We start from the raw sequence: 21940 nt of genomic DNA, 5'->3' as shown, positions 1-21940 counted from the left end.
TTTACACCGTTTCGCCCGTTTGACCACCCAAATGGCCCCTTCCACCCAAACTGACCATACTAGGCCGCTCCCCATCCTCCCTGGCACACCTCAGTCAATTTTTGACCTACAACATGCCCGGACCACGGTCCTACCCCTAGAACTGTGGGTTATACACATCGATTTAGCCCAAAAATGTCCTGTTTGCACCGTTTCACCCGATTGACTAACCAAATGGCCCCGCCCACCCAAACGGACCACACTAGGCTACTCCCCAGCCTTCCTGGCATGCCCCAATTAATTTGACCCACAGCACGCCCGAACCCCCAAAACTGTGAGCTATAGCACACCGATTTGGTCTTAAAATACCCCAATCACGCTGTTTCACCCATTTGACCACCCAAATGGCCCCGCCCACCCAAACGAACTACACTAGACCACTCCCCAGCCTTCCTCCGCACCTGTCCCTAGATCTATAGTCTACCACCCACTGAAAGTCACAAAAAATCTACAATTCCTATTGTTTTGCCCATTTGATTTGGAAAACGGATCCCCTAGCCCCACCAAAGCAACCCGATCCATTTAATATGTCGCCTGGGGACCGCTCGAGAAGTTTTACCAAATTTATTTTTTGAGCCCACATCCAACTCTCGATTTGTGGTCTAACACCTATCGAAAGTCACAAAAAAACTTTTATTCCGGTCATTTCGCCCCTTTGACTTGTAAAATGGCTCCCTCATCCCCGCCAAAGCAATCTAATCCATTTAATAGGTCGTTAGGAGACCGCCTGAGAAGTTTCGCCCAAAAAATTATCCAGAGACCACAGCCATCCCATGATCTGTGGGCTAACACTCACCAAAAGTAGCAAAAAAATCATAATTCCTGTCGTTTCGCCCGTTTAACTTGTAAAATGTCTCCCCCGACCCCAACAAAGCAACTCGATCCATTTAATAGGTTGTTAGAGGACCGCCCGAGAAGTTTCACCCAAAAAAATTTTCAGAGTCTGCACCCACTCTCAGATTCGTAGGCTAACACCCACGAAAAGTCGTAAAAACCCCGCAATTCCTATTATTTAGCTCGTTTGACTTGAAAATGGCTCCCTCAGTCCTGCCAAAGCAACTCGATCCATTTAATAGGCTATCATGAGACTGCCTGAAAAGTTTTGTCCAAACAAATTTTCGGAGCTCGCATCCATCCCCCAATCTTTAGGATAACACCCACCGCAAGTCTCAAAAAAATTACAATTTTTATCATTTCACCCTCAACCATAGGTTAACAAACACAAGAAAAATCATTAAAAAAATCCTCAATTTCTGTTATTTCGTTCATATGTCTTAAAAAGAATCTTTGTATGCCCCTCCAAAGCAGCACAATTCATTTTATAGGTCGTTACGAGCGGACACAAGAAGTTTCGTCCAAAACGCATCTGGACACCCTCATTCCTCATCAATTAATAGGCTAACACACGAAAAATTACAAAAAAATCCTCAATTCTTGCTAGTCACTGATATTTCTTAAAAAAAAAACTTTGTCTGTCCCTACAAAACCACACAATTCTTTTTATAGGTTATCACGAGCGAACCCGAAATATTTCACCCAAACTGCATCCGGACACCCACATTCCATCAATCCATAAGCTAACCTTCACAAAGACGATTCTCACAGTACTAGTAGTTCCTTTCAAGTATAGAAGAATTTGCTTCCATCATCTTTAGAAAAATCAGCTAGTATTATAAACCATCGACATTTGAACATAAAACAATCTTTTCCGCCTGCTTAGCCCAACCAATAGTCCTGTATTGATTTTTGACCCATTACCTCACGAGCAGGGGCGGATTCAGGATTTTCAGTGAGGGGTTCAGTAGTACATATACGGACTAGTCGAAGGGGGTTCAGCCTCTACTATTTATACATAAAAAAAAAAAAATACCATGTAAAAATAGTAAAAATTTCCGACGAAGGGGTTCCCCTTGTATGCATGCATCCGCCACTGCTCACGAGATAGAAAAGTTATTTTCGGCAGATTCTTAATTTAAGTAATTATATTTAAAGCAACAAGAATAAAAAAGTCATGACTAAACACTAAAGAAAGCATGTCAGAGCATTTTTACAGAGGAATAATAACTACAATAAAATTTTACGATAGTAAAAATAAAACAATAATAATAAAGATCGAATGACAACAAACTAATATTACGACTTTTGATATGAAAGGATAAGCAAGACTATTCAACTACCGAACTAACTTTTTACCCTTATCTATATCATTCGTAACCTTCTATCTAAACTTTAAATATTCAATATGGGACAATTAAATATTTTTTAATTCATTCTCATTCGATCAAAAAGGACTTTTTTCTATATTTTTTTAATTTTTTCTGAATTTTGATGAGTTGTAAGATAAAAAAAAAGTCTTTTTTTCTTAATTATTTTATAATTATTAATATCGATGAGTTGTGCCATATATTTCCTAATCACATCTCCCGCAACCAATTTCTCACACCTTCATCTTATACTTCATATCTTTGTAATTATCAATTCTTTTACAAAGAATATAGTACTAGTTGCTTTCAAGTTTACAAGAATTTGCTTCCATCATCTTTGTAATTATCAATTATTATAAAACTGTTTATTTGCATTTAAACATGAAAAAAAAAAAAAAAACAATTTTTGCCGGCTGCTTAGCTTAACTATTAGTCCTATATTTCCATTTCAATAAATACCTTACAAGTCAAAATGGACTTTGGTTTAATTATACTCTTCAATAAACATTCAACAAAGATATATATATGGTTTCTTGATTTTTCTGTTGATACATATAGAGAGAGAGAGAGAGTTTGTTGGTTCTTCTAGAATAGGTTTTTGTGTTTTTCTTCTTTGTGTGGGATTGGAAAAATTGGATTTTTGAGCTGACCCAAATAAGTTTCTAGATTTTTCTGTTGATATATATATTCCCTCCATTTTAAATTTTCTAATTTAATTTCTCATTTTACTTGTATTTTTTCATTAATCTAGAGATAATTTTTTTTTCATATTTTACTCTTTGAATTAATTACTTTTTCTTCAAATTAAAATATAAACATCAATAAATTTGGGACAGAGGGAGTATTATATATATATATGGTTTGTTGGTTCTTCTAGAAAAGGGTTTTTGTGTTTTTATTCTTTGTGGGGTTGGAAAAATTGGATTTTTGAGCTGACCCAAGTAGGTTTCTTGATTAGTCTGTTGATAAATATGGATTTTTCTAGTAAAAAACACTAGTTGATTCTTTTCATATATCCTAGCTTTGGGTGGATAGAATTACGTATACCTATTACTGTTGCTGGTGAGAGGTGTGAGGTGTGGAATTAATCGATAGAGTTACCTAGTTACCTAGTACCTGATGATGTTGTTGGTGAGAGGTGAGGAATTAGTCGATAGAGTTACCTAGTACCTATTAATGTTGATGGGAGGTGTGGAACTAGTCGATAGATAGAGTTACCTGGTACCGATTGTTGTTGGTGGTGAGAGATGTGAGGTGTGGAATTATTCGATTGAATTACCAGGTACCTATTGTTGTCGCAGGTGAGAGGTGTGAAATTATTCGAGGTGCGCAAAAGATGGTCCAGACACCAAGGTTATTTAAAAAAGGGTTGTTTTTTTTGGTGGCTTTTAGAGAAGGCTTTTGTGTTTTTCTTCTTTGTGGGATTGGAAAAATTGGATTTTTAAGCTGATCTAGATAAGTTTCTTGAGTACTCTATTGATAAATATGGATTTTTTGTGCTTTTAGAGTAAGGTTTTTGGGTTTTTCTGATTCTTGGGGTTGAAAAGAAAGGTTTTTTAAGCTGACACTGACAAGTTTCTTCATTTATCTGTTGATAAATATTGGATTTTGTGGCTTTTAGAGAAGGTTATTGTATTTTTCCTCTAGGTGATTCTTCCTATTTGTCCTAACTTTGGTGGACAGAGTCAATCGATATCTCTGGTGGGAGGTATCCCGTGGATTTAATCGAGTTGTGCGAAAGCTGACCTTGACACCACGATTATTAAAAAAAAAAAGGACTTTTTAAGCTGACACAGATAAGTTTCTTGATTTCTCTGTTGATGAATATGGCTTTTTGTGCATTTAGAAAAAGTTTTAAACTTTTCAAATGGTGGGTTTTCCTCAGACCCTTTTCGGTTATGTTGGTTGTAGTTGTAATGGTGGGAGTTTTACTATTAGTACAAACAAAAATGAAGGATTTTAGACATAAAAATGGAATTTTTGTTCAGTTTGATGTTCAAGAGAAAGTGGGAATGGAGAATCTTGAACCAATGAAGGTGCAAAATGGGTCTACTGAAGCTGAAATTTTGTCAACTAGTGTTAGTCCTTATCATGATTGGGAGTTATTTGCTGCTAATTATGAAGAAATGATGAAAAAACTTAAGATATTTGTGTATCCTGATGCATTTATGAGCAACAATTCTTCGATTTTTTCGAGTATTTTCCTTCCTCATACAGACCCCTTTGATCCAAAGTTAGGAAATTACTTTAGTGAACACATGTTCAAGATTGCTCTTTTGGGTAGTTCTTTTGTTACTAAGAAACCAGAAGAGGCTCATTTTTACTTCATGCCCTTCTCGATCAACGTTATGAGAAATCACCCTCGCGTGCATTCTGCCTCGGCGATTAAAGATTTTGTTGCTGGATATACTGATAGAGTTAGATCAGAGTTCGAATTTTGGAATGCATCTGGTGGTGCTGATCATTTTTATGTGTACTGTCATTCCATCGGTCGAGATGCTGCCTCTAAGCATCACGAATTGCATCATAACTCAATTCAGGTTACTTGCTCGTCGAGCTACTTTCAGAGGCTATACATTGCCCACAAAGATATTGGCCTGCCCCAAGTTTGGCCTCGCCAACACGAGGAAGTGTTGAACCCTCCAGATGCGAGGTATGATGTCATTTAACTGTGTTGTATTGCAATTTCTGTTGATTAGTGATCTTTAACGACTACTTGTTTTGTGTGTGTTCGATGTTATTATCTTTCATTAGACTTTCTTTTTTTTCAATTGTGTGCCTATGGATCAGCTGGTTTCACTTGTAGCTGAATAGATGCCTCCGTCGCATACAAGAATGTAACTTTGGTATTAGAAAACTTTCCTCTGGCTTACGCTGTTTCCGAATGCAGAAACTTTGCTAATTCTTGCTGATATAAACTAGTGGTAGGAGAACTGCAGATAAACTCAATTAGGACGATCTTGACCTATACGCAAGTTGAGCTTCGGTTATTGAGGTAGTGGTGGTTTTATGGAGAATCCACATAGCTTAGAAGCGATGTGCCATATTTCTTTTTAAGAAAAGGACAGCCCGGTGTCCTAAAAGCTTCCGCTATGCACAGGGTCTGGAAAAGGGCCCAACCATAAGGGTGTACTGGACGCAGCCTTACCTTGCATTTCTGTCGGAGGCTGTTTCCAAGGCTTGAACCCGTGATTTCCTGTTCACACAGCAACAACTTTACCAGTTACTCCCAAGCTCCCCTTCAAAAACACATATACACGTAAATACCAGTTAACAGAAAGATTTATCATAACCTCCGCCCCCCACCCCCCACCCCAACACCCCACCGAGCGTGTGCTTTACGATCAACAGAAAGGTGGTTCCCTTATCTTCTTCTGCAACTCTGGTAGTTCCACTTTCTTCCCAACAATAAAATTTGCAGCTACCGAGATTATTAAGCCTCACTTGATCTCTTATTTACCTTGTCACCGGGCTGCTTTCAAGATATATTCAGCCGAACGCTCTCTCTTCACTCATCTGTCCGAAATAATGGATATGCCTCCTCAGAGACGGGGGCGGATATACCTTGCACAAAGCGGCATCACAGGACACCACTTCGTCAAAAAAAATTTAACTAGATATGTACACATGGATAATAAGCAAACTGAAAATATTGGATATAAATATAAAAAATAACATAGCTTAGAATTATATTAATGGATTCATTTTCACTTCTTCAAACGTTGATACCTCTCGCGAAAAATTCTGCATACGCTACTGCTCAGAGAGATTTTTTAGTTGAGTTGCCCGTAACTAAATTGGACAAGTTATATATTGTTTCGAATTGTAATCCATACTCTTTACAAGTCTGACTTTACGTGTCTTAGACATAACGATCCAAGCTGCAAGCATAGTTCTGAATCTAGTGATGTTGCTCAGACTCTTCGAAAATGTCATCGAGTGCGTGTTGGATCCTTCAAAGCTAAGTTGCTCGGACTCTTCAAATATGTCTATGGGTGCGTGTCGGATCCTCCAAAAATAGTGTATTTTTGAAGGATCCGACACGGGTGCGGCTACATTTTTGGAGTCCGAGCAACTTAGCTTTGAAGTAGTGCATTTTTAGAGGATCCGACATGGGTGCAGCAATATTTTTGGAGAGTCCGAGCAACTTAATGACTAGTGATGTGAGAACTGCTTTTCGTTTGAACAGTATATATAGATTCCTATCTTGAAAACATGTTTTCTCCTCTTTGATTTTCTTAACTATCTTCTATAGGAGACTTCTTGGTCGAATCAAAAATGATTTTATCATTATAGGATATATTCCCGGTATGTATGTCTTGCTTCCTGTCATTTTGCCGTTCAATTTGGAATACTTGAACGATCAATTCTTGTTTTTTTTTTCTTCATGGGTTCGATATTCTGGTCTCCTAGGCGTAGAGAAACCAGATCAATCCATCTTGAACTTGGTGGTTAAACTGCGTATGATTTGCTTTATTCTTTTTTTGCAGATACAAGCTCGTCTTCTTTGCTGGTCGTGTCCAAAATTCACTTGCAAGACGATATTTATTGGAGCAATGGAAGAACGATAGCTCCTTCGATATATTCTCCGGAAGTTCATCTTTCCCTTACAGGGAAGGATTTCGGAGAAGTAGATACTGTCTCCACATCAAAGGTTACGAGGTAAATACAGCTAGAGTCAGTGATGCAATTCAGCATGGCTGTGTCCCTGTACTAATTTCGAACTACTATGATCTTCCATTAGCCAACATATTAGACTGGAGCAAGTTCTCAGTTATTGTTAATGAAAGAGATATTCGACACCTAAAGAAGATACTGCTCTCGGTCCCTGTACGAACGTACCTCAACATGTATAAGAATCTAGGTATCGTTAGAAGGCACTTCGCGTGGTATAGTAGCCCGAAAACTTATGATTCATTCCATATGACAGTTTACCAGCTTTGGTACAGAAGGGGACTACATCCAGTCACTTGGTGATATCTCGGTATCTAACTTCACCTTAGCTGACATCTAGCCGTGGGCTATGTGAGTTGGCGAGCTTAAATGGAACGACGTGGTCAGTGAGGATTCATATAGTCGAGCTCAACATGTTAGAAGTTATGGCAATGGTGTTTGTATTTTTTTCACATTTATTAGATCACTCTCAAATTTGTTTTTGTTTTTTTTTTTACCTTCATGGTGTCTGTATTTTTTTTTCCCATTTATTAGATTTAATTAATAATGCAAGGGCTAGAAAGCTTTGACATCCTCTTGTATATACATTCCTCATGTGATCAATTATATTCTAGTAGATAGTTATCCAAAACATCCATTAATTTTTCAAAGAGTGAAGGGTCAAAAACAAATGTGGGGTATCTTGGTTTTTTTAGTTTTGTACTTGCACTATTAGTTGTTCACTTTTGCTACCTGAATTTTCAGGTGTGAAACACAAATAACTAATAGTTTAGATACTTCAAGCCCTTGAATTATTATTCACGAATGAATTGAGAAAGCCAACAAATAGATTCGATTTGGATTTCATAGCCGGTGTTGTTGTTGTCTGTGCATAGGGTTGGCGCCCACTCCCGTCCTGGGGCGCTAAGGAGCTTTTGTTTTCGAAACATCCCAGATTTTGTTTGTCTCATGCAAAACGAATCTCAGTCCTCTCATTTTCTAACCGCATTCATATTACGGAAAGCAGCCAAGCGGGTTGCGGGGGAAGGGCCGTCAGCTCTGCCCTACTTGACCTATCCTGGTCTACGAAAGCCCAAGGTCAATCGTGTCGCTGATAGTGTTTTGCTGACGCCTCAAATCAAAGCTGCTATGCCTTTTCCCCCATTGTTAGTAGGTTGATGTCTTTAGATAAATATTTGTTGATAATTCAGCTAGAAAATTCATATTTAATAGTTCAGATATGAACCCGCACTGCTAAATCAAGCAAACAACAATATGATTGTTATTTAAATTTTATTGTAGCATATTGTGCGAAAACTTATCGTTAACTATTTTTTAAACTTGTTATTTAATAATTCTATTTTTATCCTTTATTGTTTTTTCTTATAGTATCTCTACCACATACTCTACTTTTTTAGCAAGTTTATCCATCAAATTATTGATGCATAGCATTATCTACGATAAAAAAAATGATACAATCTATCCACCAACTTTGTACTCATCAAATAGTTGATGTGTTACATTATGCAACTATGATTCATATAGATCTCAACTTGCTTAGAATTGAGGTATAACTATTGTTGTCTGAGTCAAGGGTCTATGAAAAAATCTCTCCAACCCCACAAATTATCAGGGTAAGATCTACCTACATCCGATCTTTCAGAAAAAATCTCTCCAACCCCCACAAATTATCAGGGTAAGATCTACCTACATCCGATCCTTCAGACCACTTATGAAATTACACTGATGCTATTGCTGATAATGTAATGCAAAGAAAAGCTTTAGACATCCTCAAATTTGTCATTTTCATTTTCAATGTGTGCGCCATCTTCCACTAGCACAAGTATCAAGTTATTCACCCAAGACTATTTGCACACATTCAGACTATCACCAACACAAAACATAATAACTCTAGTTCACCAAAACTTTGGCGAATGGAAAGAAATTGTTGTTGACGTTAGCAACAACAACATACCCATTGAAATCCCACAAATAAGGTCTGAAAAGGGTAAAGCGTACCCGGACCTTACCACTACCTAGGGGAGGTAGAGAGGTGGTTCCAAAAGACCCTCGGCTCAAGTACCATTATTCATGAACTTGGAAGGGCATGATTTTTATTGCCCAAATCTTCATTACCATAAGATTATTTGGGTCCAAAGTTCTTTTAGTACGTCGTTTAAGAAGAGAAAACACTAATATCCCGCGATAGCAAGATACACCCTCTGAAAATATGTCTTATAATGAAAAACTAGGTACGATAAACGGAGTTCAATAACATATAGGATGGTCTGGACAGTCCACTGGTCATGCAATAGTAGAAACGCCAAGGCTACGAGTCATCTGCTTTAACATTTAGAGACATCAAATTTCAAATTCATGGCCAAAACTTATATACTTGAAAGTAGAAAGCAACACTGATACATTGTTCAAACCCTGCATGCCCAAATGTCCTGTTTTGGGTGAGAAAAACCCTCTTATCACTTCTGCAATGAAACTGAGTAGGAACCAGTATTTGGGTCTTTAACTGCTTTGAAGTTGTCAACGCTCATACCAAATCGGCCCAAAATGGAATTTCCCATTTCTTTGAGCTTGCCTGCAACATAAAGAAAGATGGTTTAGCTTCCTCGGGGTCTGGAATATACGCAAATTGAATTTGGGATGCCAAAAAGAACCAGCAAATAGAAGTGGGCAATGCACATGATTGATGAGTGCTATACTCGAAAGTAAAACGAAGAATCGTGATAAAATGAATACCATAAGTTGTCTCAGATCAGAGAGTACTAAAGGTGTTAATCCACAGGCCAAACTTCCTTTAGAACAACTTGAGATGATACAATGACAATCAGTCGAGAAGAGATCAAATAATAACAACAACAACAACAACAACAAACCCAGAATATACGCAGTCCATACCGCTACCACCTAAGAAGTAGACAGGTTGTTTCCGATAGACCCCCGGCTCAAGATAATGCATAGTCAACAAGGTCATAGTAATACATGAAAGAAGAGATCAAATAATCAGGATCTAAAAGCTAAAAGGCAATCTCAAGGAATCCTGAACAGTAGCTATAGTATATTTAGCACAGAAGTGCATTCAGCAGCAACACACAATTAAAGCAGTACAGCTAACAAGGTTAACTGAAGCACCAGCTTCGCCAAATTTTTTCTAAAGCTGAGGCTTATGGAATCCGTAATTCTAAATTTATCACCACATGTTTCTGCAGTGCCACGAAATGTCTAATTGAACTTATATATAACGTTAGTGTGTGGTTTTTCTTTCTTTTGATAAGCTAGTGATCCTGTCAACTCTAGATGTGCATTGTAAATGTCAAAGTTACTTGTCTTAGGGGTCCTTAGATTCAAAACAAGGTTATCCAATTATAAATTGTAATCCTTATTTCTGTGGGATCTTGAGCCGGGGGTCTATCGGAAGCAGCCTCTCTACTTCTTCAGAGGTAGCGGTATGGACTGCGTACATCTTACCCTCCCCAGACCCCACTTTGTGGGAACACACTGGGTTTGTTGTTGTTGTTGTTGTTGTTGTTTATTTCTATGGAGGATAGATAATCCTGAGATTATGGTATAAAATTTTTCCTGGTTTTAGCTAACACCCACAACCAAACACTGGAAACATTTAATCCCAAAATTATACTGGGATAACTCTTAACCCTGTAACCAAACAGACCCTAAAGGCTAAAACTGCTGTCTGCCAAAGTAAACTAAAGTCAAAACTACCAGCCAAAGAACAGTCCTGATCTTGTATATCCAAAACTTATGCCATTACTATAACTTTTTCAGAAAGCAGACAAATGAATGATGTAAAAAAATTAGGAGTTAGTTGCTAAAGCATGTAAGTTATGTTCAGACTTTCCTAAACGACTAGCCCGAGAAGCAACACAGAACCTCTGAGTGCAAGAAGTTAGTCGTCCACAACCATGCAAGTGACATGAACTAGATACCCTTTCTTGCTGACTAACATAAATAAGTGGGGAGAAAATGCCAAACCATTAGGAATTGCATAGGAGAGAATCTCTGCTATTTACAGAGTTACATCAGAAAAGAAAATATAGATGATTAGTCCATGCAAAGACAGGAGATTTTAAGCTCACCAATCATCTCTTCTTTCATCTTTTCTCGCTTCTCATCAGCTAATGGCTTTAAACGTATCACACTTCTCCTAGCTTGGTCATGTGAGGGTTCCAATTCCAAGATTTTTGTCATGTCTGCAAGATTTTTAAAAACCAAAGGGAATAAGAGCAGAAAAAAAGAGCCGAAGTAGAACTCCAAACAACAGCAACATACCCAGTGTAATCCCACAAGTTGGGTCTGGGGAGGGTAGTGTGTACACAAACCTTACCCCTACAAGGTAGAGAGGTTGTTTCCGATATACAAAGTAGAACTCCAGTAATTTAATTATTCACCAATAACGTGAACCATTTGAGCGGTGTGGAATTATTACGAGAGGCACATGAGTACCATACAAAGACTTTTTTTAATTCTTTTTTCAAGTCAGAGAGTGGGAAGAAGGAGAAGGCATAGGAGAGCCTGATGGGGAAACACAAGATTTCCACAAAGTAGCCCCATAAATGCGAGTATGGATACTACTTATTTAGTGATGCAGCTAAGAAGTACCAGTCGCAACGACATTGTACCGAATAAAATGGTACAACTTCAGAACCCGATATTTACCAGTAATAGCCTCATCAAAGTGTTCAAGCTTTTCATGTGCCTCTGCTCTTCTAACCAGAGCCTTTATATACGTAGGATTTAGTTCTAACGCTTTTGTGCATTCCTTGACTGTCTCTTCATGTTTCCCCTGTAAATGAAAAAGTAAAATCTCTATCATTAGTAGATACAACAAAAACTCAAACATATAAACACAATTGATGTGTTACATGCTACATGGGAAAAGTATCAAACAAAGATATGGGAAAGGCAAAGGGAACATTGTGGAAATTGTTCCTAATATGAGGTGAAGGTAGATGTAATATCATAAGTGCAAAGTGAACTTTTTTTGACCTATATGTGTGCAAAGTAAACTTTCGAATTTTTATTTTTTGAAATTGCAATAAAATGGTTAGACGACAATTGTTTCTGGTATGCCGCTCACTGGGAAGCAATACACAAAAGGATAAGTACCACATTCTTTCTCTAAGCTACAAATCTCTCACCCTGTGTCTTTCTCCATCCCCAATAACTCTAATGTAGAACCACACAACCAAATGCCCTGGAGTTTCTACTCCAAACATTGAAGTAGTTAGACTACTAACGGTCAAATGATTCATGATTGCAATACCCTCTCAATGACTAATTGGAGCTTTTAAACTACTAACCAATAGCCAGTTTCACATCACGCTGCCGTTAAGCCCAGCATATAGAACCCTAAGAAGAAAGAAGTTAGTGGCTTATAACTGGATAAATAATACTAAAAGTCCCTTCTGTACTGCTCCTAGAGCAGGAAAAAGGTAAGAACACGTGAATCATTCTCTTGCCCTCTGAACTTCTAAAGATGACCGCTTTGGCTGGATCTTTCCCGTTATCCAACAACCCACCTATAAGCCCCATTACTAGATTGGAGCTATAAAGAATTAGCAACCATGCATGATAAGAACTCATGCAATCAAGGAAGTGGTAAAACAGTTGCCCAAAGAATGGTGAAACAACCTAAGTGCGTCAATTTGCCAACAAAAAATTTGACCAATTGAGGAAATCGTACCAAAAAGAAAGAAAGAAAAGCACAATGGATGACATTAAAGAAAAAGCAATAGATATAAAACTCCTATTACAAAGATCAAAATTAGGATTACTCTCTCCAGTATTAATTTGGGGGATGACACGAAATCTTCAAGACCTTAAAAATATGCCTTAAGGTTACAGAACATAAAGATAAATAGTCTGTTTCCTCTCCTTCACGAGGACTCATGAATTTTTTTTTTGAAAGGTAAGGTATTTATTTTATTAATAAATGTACGAAGAAGGTACTAGCAAAGTACAAAGGGGGATAGCAAGTAGACGTATACAATCACAAGAAACTGGGTTTCCCAGCATATTGCTCCTTCACCATGAATAGAAAGACTTTACAGTTTACACACCTATACTTTACACAAGTAGACTAAAGTTTCTTTCCATCAGAATATCTACTGGTTTCATGATGACAAATGACTCTCACATGGGTAAAAGAAGAGTTAAAATGTGTCTAGTTTTCCTCCAAATCAACAAAATTTGGCCAAAGTAACTTTCCCTGCTGTCAACAAATGTTAACAATATAAAGCATGGAACTTAAACATTACGCCAGATATATCTATATGACATGATTTTTCCGTCACATTTTTGCTACGAGATTATTTCTTCTGAAAAAGGCCGTCACACATATATTAGATCCTATATGTTCATCTGTCTTTTAAATTTGGTTTGAAGATTTGTATATTAGTGGTAAGTGGGGGATCTAGGAGAATCCTCAACTTTAAGACCATTATTTGACATTTTTCATAAAAGTAAAAGTTTATTGATGTGAATGCAAACTCCTCATACAAGATATATGAAAAGGGTAAATAACCCTATAAAGCCTAAAGGTACAGAACCTCTAATTCTAAATAAGAAAAAAAACTTTGGGATTGAGGTCAATTTGATGATAATTTGTATGTGAAATTTTGATAAAAATGTCCCATTGATAAGAAGACAAGACTAATTATTAGTTATTTTTAGCCCATCAGTATATTTTTGATCAGATAAAGGTAATTCCATTGATAATCAGCAACGAGAGTGTGTTGGAGAATATGTATTGAATAGCTCTTTTACAGGTTGCGTAAAGACTCAAAAAGTCGAGCATGGCTTCTACTAGCCAGTCAGAATTTCTAATACTCAATATATAGAAGGATTACAGGTGTCTTTTGAATCTTCAAATGATCAGCAAAAGCTGCAAATTCGATTTCAGTACTTATTTGAGACCTAACTAAATTGATATACTACAAGGAGTAAGAATCTGAGTGGGACATGCAAATCAATGAAGAGCTATATAGTTATGAAACAGATGCTAAATGTAAAAGCTTCTAACAATTATGGAGAAGTATTCTTTAGAAAAATATAATATTATCTGCAATGCCAGCCCATGACAGAATTTTGACATTATTAATCTGATTTAAAGCGTACAAAAAGCATGCGCTGAGCTTACCAGTTTGGAGAAACAAGCTGCACGATTAGCATGGCATATTGAACGAATTTCAGTACTCGAAGGAATATCTGCTGCAACTTGTAAAGCTAGCTCATATTTTGACAATGCCTCTTCATAAAGCCCTTCCTTGAACAATGTATTGCCTTCAGCTTTTGCATCATTTGCTTGAGCCAAGGCTCTCTGCTCCTCAAAATGAAAGGATCATATTAATAATTGTCGAGAGATATTATCTTAGTACAGTGTCACCAACTAAGAACAACAATATACCCAGAAAAATCCCACAATCGGCAGTAGTGATAGTTGAAATGGCAATGGGGAAAACCTTAAAATATATTAACAAGAGAAAGAAGGACAGGTAGATTGGATTCACGCAAATACATTTATGATGAAATCCCTCAATGTCGAAAGGACAAATGAAATGGCGGGAGAGGATAAGTTGAATTTGCATACAAAAACAACAACATACCCAGTGTATTCCCACTTGTATTCCCACCAGTGGGGTCTGGGGAGGGTAAAGTGTACGCAATCCATACCGCATACCATTACCTCAGATGAAGTAGAGAGGTTGTTTTCAATAGATCCCATCTCAGAATAGATAACGGATAGCGGTATAACAAACAAAAAACCTAAAAATAAGCAATACACCGCTAGATAATAAAAGAAACAATACACCAACAGAATAATACAATAAACTATCTATTCGAGAGCACAAACATCATCAGAACACTACGAACAAGAAACTACAGGCATAGATACAAACAAAACACTTTGCCCTATTATTACGGACGCACTCCTACCCACTAACCCTCTACCCGAATTCGCGTCCTCCACACTTTCTTATCAAGGATCATGTCCTCCGTAAGCTGTAACCGCTCCATGTCACGCCTAATCACCTTCCTCCAATATTTCTTCGGCCTACCTCTACCCCGACTAAAATCACCACCTCCGTACTGGAGCATCCGTGCACCTCCGTACTGGAGCATCCGTGCACCTCCTCATCACATGCCCGAACCATCGCAACCTTACTTCCCGCATCTTGTCTTCCACCGAAGCCACTCACACCTTCTCTCAAATAACCTCATTTCTCACCCTATCTCTGTGGTAAGTCCACACATCCATCTCAACATCCTCATCTCTATCGACTTCAACTTTTGAATGTGGGAATTCTTAACTGGCCAACACTCCACTCCATACCATGACCGACAAAAAGAAAAAGTGCATTTACTTCAGTGACATTTCTACCCATGGCCCAAGGTTAAAAAAATATTAACATCTAAATTTTCTACATAATTTTCAAATCTACTAATCATCTAGATTTTTCTAAAGATAAATTATCTATCTTGGAAGGCATCCTACCTTCAAGCAATGGCTGGCAAGCAAAAATTACTATTTTTTTTATAGAATGCTTGATTTCTACATTGAAATTTGAACCTAACACCTCATGATTCTCAAACCACTTCATACACTGCTAGTGCAAACTCAAAAACATTACTCTTTATTATAACCGTTGTATCTGTGCTAACTTGCACACACCTCGACTAATTCCATACAATACTTGTCACCCCAGCAGCAAGTACCAGGTAACCTCACCGCAGCAACACTAGGACAAATTAGAAAAAAATCACCTAATGTTTTGTCTCTATTGAAATTTGACCCTGAACAACACGATAATCGAAAACAAATAGCAACGTATACTAATTAGTTAAAAACGTTACCACATTGAGCACTTCCTGATTTGGCTCAGCCTGCGAAGACGACGCTGTATTGACCGCGTTTTCCGATTCCCTATTACTTCCATTTTCCGATTGATTCAGTTCCGTATCGCTCGCTGTCTCATATCCATCCGACACGTAACCAGATTCCGTCGCCGTCACCGGCGAAGATTTCGCCGGAGATTTGGAAGAGTTTACTTTTGGTACTTCCGATTGTACTTGTTCAATCAACACCATTTTTCTATAAGCTTCTCGGTTCTTCTAGAACTTTCTTCTTCTTCTTCGTCTGAACTGAATTTGCTTGAGAATGGAGAAAGGTCTATTTATATGACTGTAAGCAGAGAACCCAACGACGTCGTTTGGATGTTAAGTGGTATTGTATTCACGGAGTTCTGGTCGGGTCGGGTAAAAATATCATATACTCGCTCCCTTTGCTTTTACTTGTGAGGTTTCATTGTACGAGTATTTAATTTGATTAATCTTCAGAGCTGAATTAAATTAGATGGGTTGGGTCGTATCAGGGCTAGCGGATCGAAATATTATCTGCTTTTGCTTTTGGTCTACGGTCTTGTGTCTTGAGTCGGGGGTCTATCGGAAACATCCTCTCTACCTCTTCAGGGATAGTGGTATGGACTGCGCACATTTTACCCTTCCCAGACCCCACTAGGTGGGAATATACTGGGTTTGTTGTTGTTGTTGCTGCTGCTTTTAGTTGCCAGGTTTCATTTTACGAGTATTTAATTTGATTAATCTTCAGAACTGAATTAAATTAGACGTGTTTGGTCGGGTCTAGCAGATCGAAGTATCGGATACTCCATCTGTTTGCTTTTACTTTTCAAGTTTCATTTTATGAGTGTTTAATTTGATTAATCTTTCGAATTAAATTAGACGGGTCGGGTCTAGCAGATCAAAATATCAGATACCCCTTTCGTTTGTTTTTACTTGTTAGGTTTCATTTTACGAGTGTTTGATTTGATTAATCTTCAAAGCTAAATTAAATTAGACGGGTCGGTTCGGGTCTAGCAAATTGAAATATCATATACTCCCTCCGTTTGATTTTACTTGTCAGATTTCATTTTACGGGTGTTTAATTTGATTAATCTTCAGAGCTAAATTAAATTAGACTGGTCGGGTCTAGCAGATCAAAATGTCAGATACCCTTTTCGCTTGTTTTTACTTGTTAGGTTTCATTTTTCGAGTGTTTGATTTGATTAATATTCAGAGTTGAATTAAATTAGACGAGTCAAATCAAGTCTAGCGGATCGAAATATCAGATACTCCCTCCATTTGCTTTTACTAGTCAAATTTCATTACACGAGTGTTTAATTTGATTATTCTTCAAAGCTGAATTAAATTAGATCGAGAGATTTCATTACACGAGTGTTTAATGAGTCGAGAGATTCAACTAATGGTGGTGTTGAAACCAACTTGTGCGAACCTCAACTATTTCACTGAGCACCTTACATTTTTTCTCACCGACATTGATACAAGGTAACTTTGCTCAACACGAGTTAAGCAGATAGAAAGAAATCACCTAATAATACTGCTTTTACATTTTTTATTCATTTTGCAAAAACAATTTAATATCAATCATCTACTACCAACATAGGTTGTGGTACAGTGGATGGGGCTGCTACACCCTTAACCAGAGGTCGAGGGTTCGATCCTGGGTATGGAAAAAACTCTGTTGGGAGCGCTGACACCTTAATGGACCCTGCAACACACGATCCGGATTAGTCGGGACTCCAATGCGAGCACCGGACACCGGATGGGAAACCAAAAAAACAAAAATCATCTACTAAGAATGCTACCCCTTTAGACCATAACTAAAGCTACCATAAAGAATAAGGCAATATACAATCACCCAAAACGCTAATTTTTTCTGTATCGTTCTAATTTTATCAGAACACAAGAATTCTAAAGAATCAACCAAAAAGATTTCAGCAATTTCTTCGAGCAAACGAGTCGTCAGAGAATATCCAGGTCGCCGTAAAAGTTGGTAGATTTCGACAACATCTTCCAGAAAATGTGTCGGAGAATAACCAGGTCGCCGTAATGGTTAGTATACTGAGTTAAGATCTCTTGGGCATGGGCAGTATGAGAAATGTAATCTCAAGTCCTGAACAAATTTGATGAAACCTGTAAAGGAAACTTCAAGTCAGCATAGGGCCTTGATATCGACAAAGAATCATACTCTCAACGACAACATAATCAGTGTATTTTCACAAGTGGGGTCTAGGAAACTTCATGTCAGTGGTAGGGCCTTGATATCGACAAAGAATCATACTCTCAACGACAACATAATCAGTGTATTTTCACAAGTGGAGTCTAGGAAACTTCATGTCAGTGCTAGACAGCACAACCAGTGTACTTTCACAAGTGGGGCCTAGGAAACTTCATGTCAATGCTAGGGCCTTGAGATCGACAAAGAATCATACTCTCATCGATAACATACCCATTGTACTTTCGTAAGTGGAGTCTAGGAAACTTCATGTCAGTGGTAGGGCCTTGAGATCGACAAAGAATCATACTCTCAACGACAAGATACAAAGAATCACACACTCAACGACAACATACCCATACCCAGTGTAATTTCACAAGTGGAGTCTGGGGAAGGTAGGGACTATGCAGACCTTACCCCTATCTCGTGGAGATAGAGAGATTGTTTCTAACGCATAACAAAGCAGTTATATTAGTGCCTGTTTGGATTGACTTTTGGCTTTTAACTTATACGCCAAACGCCACAAGTAAAAATTTCTTCTGGAACTAGTAGTTTTACCAAGGGGGGTCGAAATAGATTCTCAAGTTGTGTCGAGGGGATTCAATATGCAATATATACACATAAATATCTCAAAGGGATAAATACTTGAGGAAAGTTATAGATGAACTGTGTTACATGTCTAAAGGAGTAAAATAAAGACATGAGTATACCTCTTTTAAGGGAACGAAAAATTACCTTTAGATGGTGTGGCATGATTTTTATATCGAAGGGCACGTGAAACCAAGCCTCAGGTGGATAGTACAAGAAGTTCTCGGGCTTGCTAGTATAGATATCTGCATATTGATGAATGTGGTAAGCAAAAGCAGATTCCTGACCAGTATCGGTGAGGAATGTAGCTCCGAACGATTTATTGAACATTCCCTTCATTTTGTAGCGAGTCTTTTGTCTCTCTTCATTGAGCTCCCTAAGGAGAGACTTGTACGCTTCACTTTTCACGCTACTAGTTACGGTGGCATGAAGCCTACCAAGAAGTTCTTGCATTATGTGAAACTTCGCCTGAATGGTGGAGGGACCGAAAAAGAATAGAGCTAGTTAGTAACAAAAAGTACGAACGCTTATATAGTGTGCTGATAATGTAAGCCTATTTACACATTCCGATGAGACATGGCCAAATGAAAGCAAGTCAACAATGCCTCGAGTAAATACTGTGTTGAACTCGTTTGAAGCAGTTTATGAAGCAAACTTACGTCCTGATTGAACAATCTTCTTCGACGGTAGGCAGTTCATTTAAGTAGTGTGCAAGACAAGTCAATGATACGGTTTAGGATGGTGAGGATATTTGGAATAGATCTTCCAAAGTACATTTAAACCTTCTAAAATTCAACGTCGCTATAGCTAGATACGCGCATCATACCATGGTCTTCAAAAATCATGAAATGCGGGGATCACAGAATCAAATAATCAAGTCATATGTAACACATGCAATCAACATCCGAACCCTTCTCGCAGCACAGGAATATAGTCCTATAACTGAACATACAGTTTCAAGTGATTGATAAAAGACTAACAAGTCATACCTGTTCAAATCTGTAAGAATTATCATTCTGAATCATGATCTCGCTCTGGAAACAGAAAAATACAGGAGTTAATTAAACAGTGATAAGAAAGAGACACAATAAAATACATTTTGACAAAACAAAAGAAAAAAAATACACAACGTCCCTCCAGCCGTAGATTCTGCAACAAGGTGTTGATAAAGATAGCAATAACCGAAAGCATTTTATTTCATTCAAGGGTGAGGCCTAGCGATCAATGCAGACTTTGATGCAAACCTTGAAAACCAACGTACAAATCCCAACAGAGAAAAAAAAAAAAATTAGGTGATTTCTTTCCATCTGCATAATGGTATCCGTGTTGGTGGGATCTAGCAAGTATTTAGTGGAATACTCGAGGTGCGCTTAAGCTGATCCAGACACAACCATTATAAAAAAATGACTGAAGCATTTTACTGAAAGCGATCCATATACACTCCAGATTTCCAGTCACTTGCAAGTACTTTAAACTAATATTACCTTATAATGTACATAAATATGCTTCAGATTGATATAAAGAGTTTGCACTTGAACAAGTTTTGCAATGAACAAACACGGACAAGAATTTCTGGGTCGAAACCAACCATCACTATAGCTAAATAAAGGTGGTTTTTTATATTAGATTTACATACTTAGAAGCTATATAAGGAGTACAACAGATCACACATTATAATGATTGAGTTATTTAGCCAATGTTTGAAAATATTCATTATTAAAGAAAATTATTTTAACCCCAAATAGTAATAGCATGATACAAATTATAAAATGATACAGATAGAGACTACGACAAAACAGAAATAGGCACAACACAAACAGATTTAAAAAAAAAAAACTAAAAGAAAGCATACATTCAATTCATGGATGATGGCAGCAGTCCGCCACCCCGCTTTTGAAGGACCTCTGAGATCACTAAAGAGGTGATCCCCAAAATATATCACCTGAAGTTGCATGAGAGTTTATTCCCGTTATATAATGAAAGAGGTCGGGAAATGAAATGGCTATACACATAGAAACGAGACGGTCTGTCTCAGTTGACTTATCAAACTCGCATATAACAGAACAAAGTCTCCGTGCCATGAAAAATGATGTCGTATTTGTTAAGCATACCTCTGGCCCTTTCCACTTTGTGATCTGCAAGAATGCTTTAAGGCATCCATGGTAGTAAATTTTACCGGGCAAGAAAGCATCAACTTTTGTAAAAGCCAATGTGTCCTTCTCCACATCATAGCAGCTGCATAAACAATAAGTAAATACAATGAGGCAACATTGTATGTGATATTAGCATGAGACAGTTTGCCTTAGGAGGAGGATATTGATGGAAAATGTTTTATATAGTGAATTGAGACTTAGAGGAGAACGTGATGCGTCCAATAAACCAAATTAAAATAGTAAAAAGGGCAGCTCGGTGCACAAAAGCTCCTACTATGCACCGGATCAGGGGAATGGCCGGACGTCTATTGTACGCAACCTTACCTTGCATTTCTGCAAGAGGTTGTTTCCACAGCTCGAACCCATGACCTCCTGGTCACATGGCAACAGCTTTACCACTTACTCCAAGGCTCCCCTTGAAAATTCTAAATCAAAATCAAAATAGTAATACTTTTGTTTTAAAATAAAAAAAAAGAATTCTCTTATTAAACCAAAAAAAAATTATGGTGGGCGGAAATAGCATAGTTGCAACCAGTGTTATACGCACGGAAAATTATAGCACAGAAGTTAATGGTAGAGAACCAAACCGAAATGGATGGTCAGATTTGTAAAAGTCTGGCTTGTTTGCTTTAGCAATTACGACATCAAAAAGTTCCTTCCAGGAGTCTTGCTGACCCAAAGAATCCTAATGAAATATATGCAAAAAGAAGAGGCGTCAAGTTGGAGAGCTCATTTTACTTCCAGACTGATAGAACAAGTAACAATAGACAACAAAATCAAGAAGACACGAAAAGAAAGAGACAAGTATCAAACTGTATGCCCAAGGGGAAAATGAGGTTAAGCTCATCCTCACCACCAAAATCTTGATTAATCTAATAATATTAAACACCCATAATTGCAAACTACAGGAAGCGGTAATATAGTGTGCATTTCGTTAAAACAATAGAACTTGGGCCTAACTCGATACCAAAAACTAGCTAGTGGTGAGAATTGTTCAAGATCATATAAAGAAACTACAATCCATACTCAACACATTAAAATACTCCAGCACAGCCAGGACTTGGAAATTTGGAAAGTGGAACGATATGATATGGGTGACCTCAACATTGGCTGGCGAACGTCATGGAAGGGTCCACCTGACCACCTCCACAATAAAGAAGATGGATCTTGGGAGTTGGGACCTAAGTTGCTCGGACTCT

General features: G+C 37.8%; 3 protein-coding genes across 3 annotated transcripts in view; 1 reads left to right on the top strand and 2 right to left on the bottom strand.

Annotated features, from left to right (window-relative positions):
• Positions 1-2531: 2531 nt before the first annotated feature.
• On the top strand, positions 2532-7502 carry LOC107854249 (probable glycosyltransferase At5g03795). The gene is made up of 2 exons (XM_016699256.2): positions 2532-4896; positions 6734-7502. The coding sequence occupies exons 1-2, from the start codon at positions 4064-4066 to the stop codon at positions 7218-7220; spliced, it is 1320 nt and encodes a 439-aa protein (XP_016554742.2). The 5' UTR covers positions 2532-4063; the 3' UTR covers positions 7221-7502.
• A 1610-nt stretch (positions 7503-9112) lies between these two features.
• Positions 9113-16149, bottom strand: LOC107854255 (tetratricopeptide repeat protein 1). The gene is made up of 5 exons (XM_016699261.2): positions 15783-16149; positions 14068-14247; positions 11586-11712; positions 11006-11119; positions 9113-9489 (listed from the first exon to the last, which is right to left on the bottom strand). The coding sequence occupies exons 1-5, from the start codon at positions 16014-16016 to the stop codon at positions 9374-9376; spliced, it is 771 nt and encodes a 256-aa protein (XP_016554747.2). The 5' UTR covers positions 16017-16149; the 3' UTR covers positions 9113-9373.
• Positions 16150-17593: 1444 nt separating this feature from the next.
• Positions 17594-21940, bottom strand: part of LOC107854260 (5'-nucleotidase domain-containing protein DDB_G0275467) — a gene marked incomplete in the record, with an annotated part of 8683 nt that continues 4336 nt past the window's right edge. The window contains 6 exon segments of the mRNA XM_047415081.1: positions 17594-17918; positions 18736-19056; positions 19578-19622; positions 20441-20530; positions 20700-20823; positions 21329-21426. Coding sequence (XP_047271037.1) covers positions 17892-17918; positions 18736-19056; positions 19578-19622; positions 20441-20530; positions 20700-20823; positions 21329-21426 — 705 coding nt within the window.

The sequence above is a fragment of the Capsicum annuum genome, chromosome 7, assembly GCF_002878395.1.
Source record: "Capsicum annuum cultivar UCD-10X-F1 chromosome 7, UCD10Xv1.1, whole genome shotgun sequence".
NCBI classification, from domain to species: Eukaryota; Viridiplantae; Streptophyta; class Magnoliopsida; order Solanales; family Solanaceae; genus Capsicum; species Capsicum annuum.
This window is presented reverse-complemented; position numbering and strand designations above follow the sequence as displayed.

Bases quoted from the DNA above. Each gene is read 5' to 3' on its own strand.
- LOC107854249 (XM_016699256.2), top strand. From the start codon at position 4,064: ATGAATATGGCTTTTTGTGCATTTAGAAAAAGTTTTAAACTTTTCAAA. The intron at 4,897-6,733 runs GTATGATGTCAT...CTTTTTTTGCAG, and splicing joins TTGAACCCTCCAGATGCGAG to ATACAAGCTCGTCTTCTTTG.
- LOC107854255 (XM_016699261.2), bottom strand. From the start codon at position 16,016: ATGGTGTTGATTGAACAAGTACAATCGGAAGTACCAAAAGTAAACTCT. The intron at 14,248-15,782 runs GTAACGTTTTTA...TTTGAGGAGCAG, and splicing joins ATCAGGAAGTGCTCAATGTG to AGAGCCTTGGCTCAAGCAAA. The intron at 11,713-14,067 runs GTAAGCTCAGCG...TTTCATTTACAG, and splicing joins CAGCTTGTTTCTCCAAACTG to GGGAAACATGAAGAGACAGT.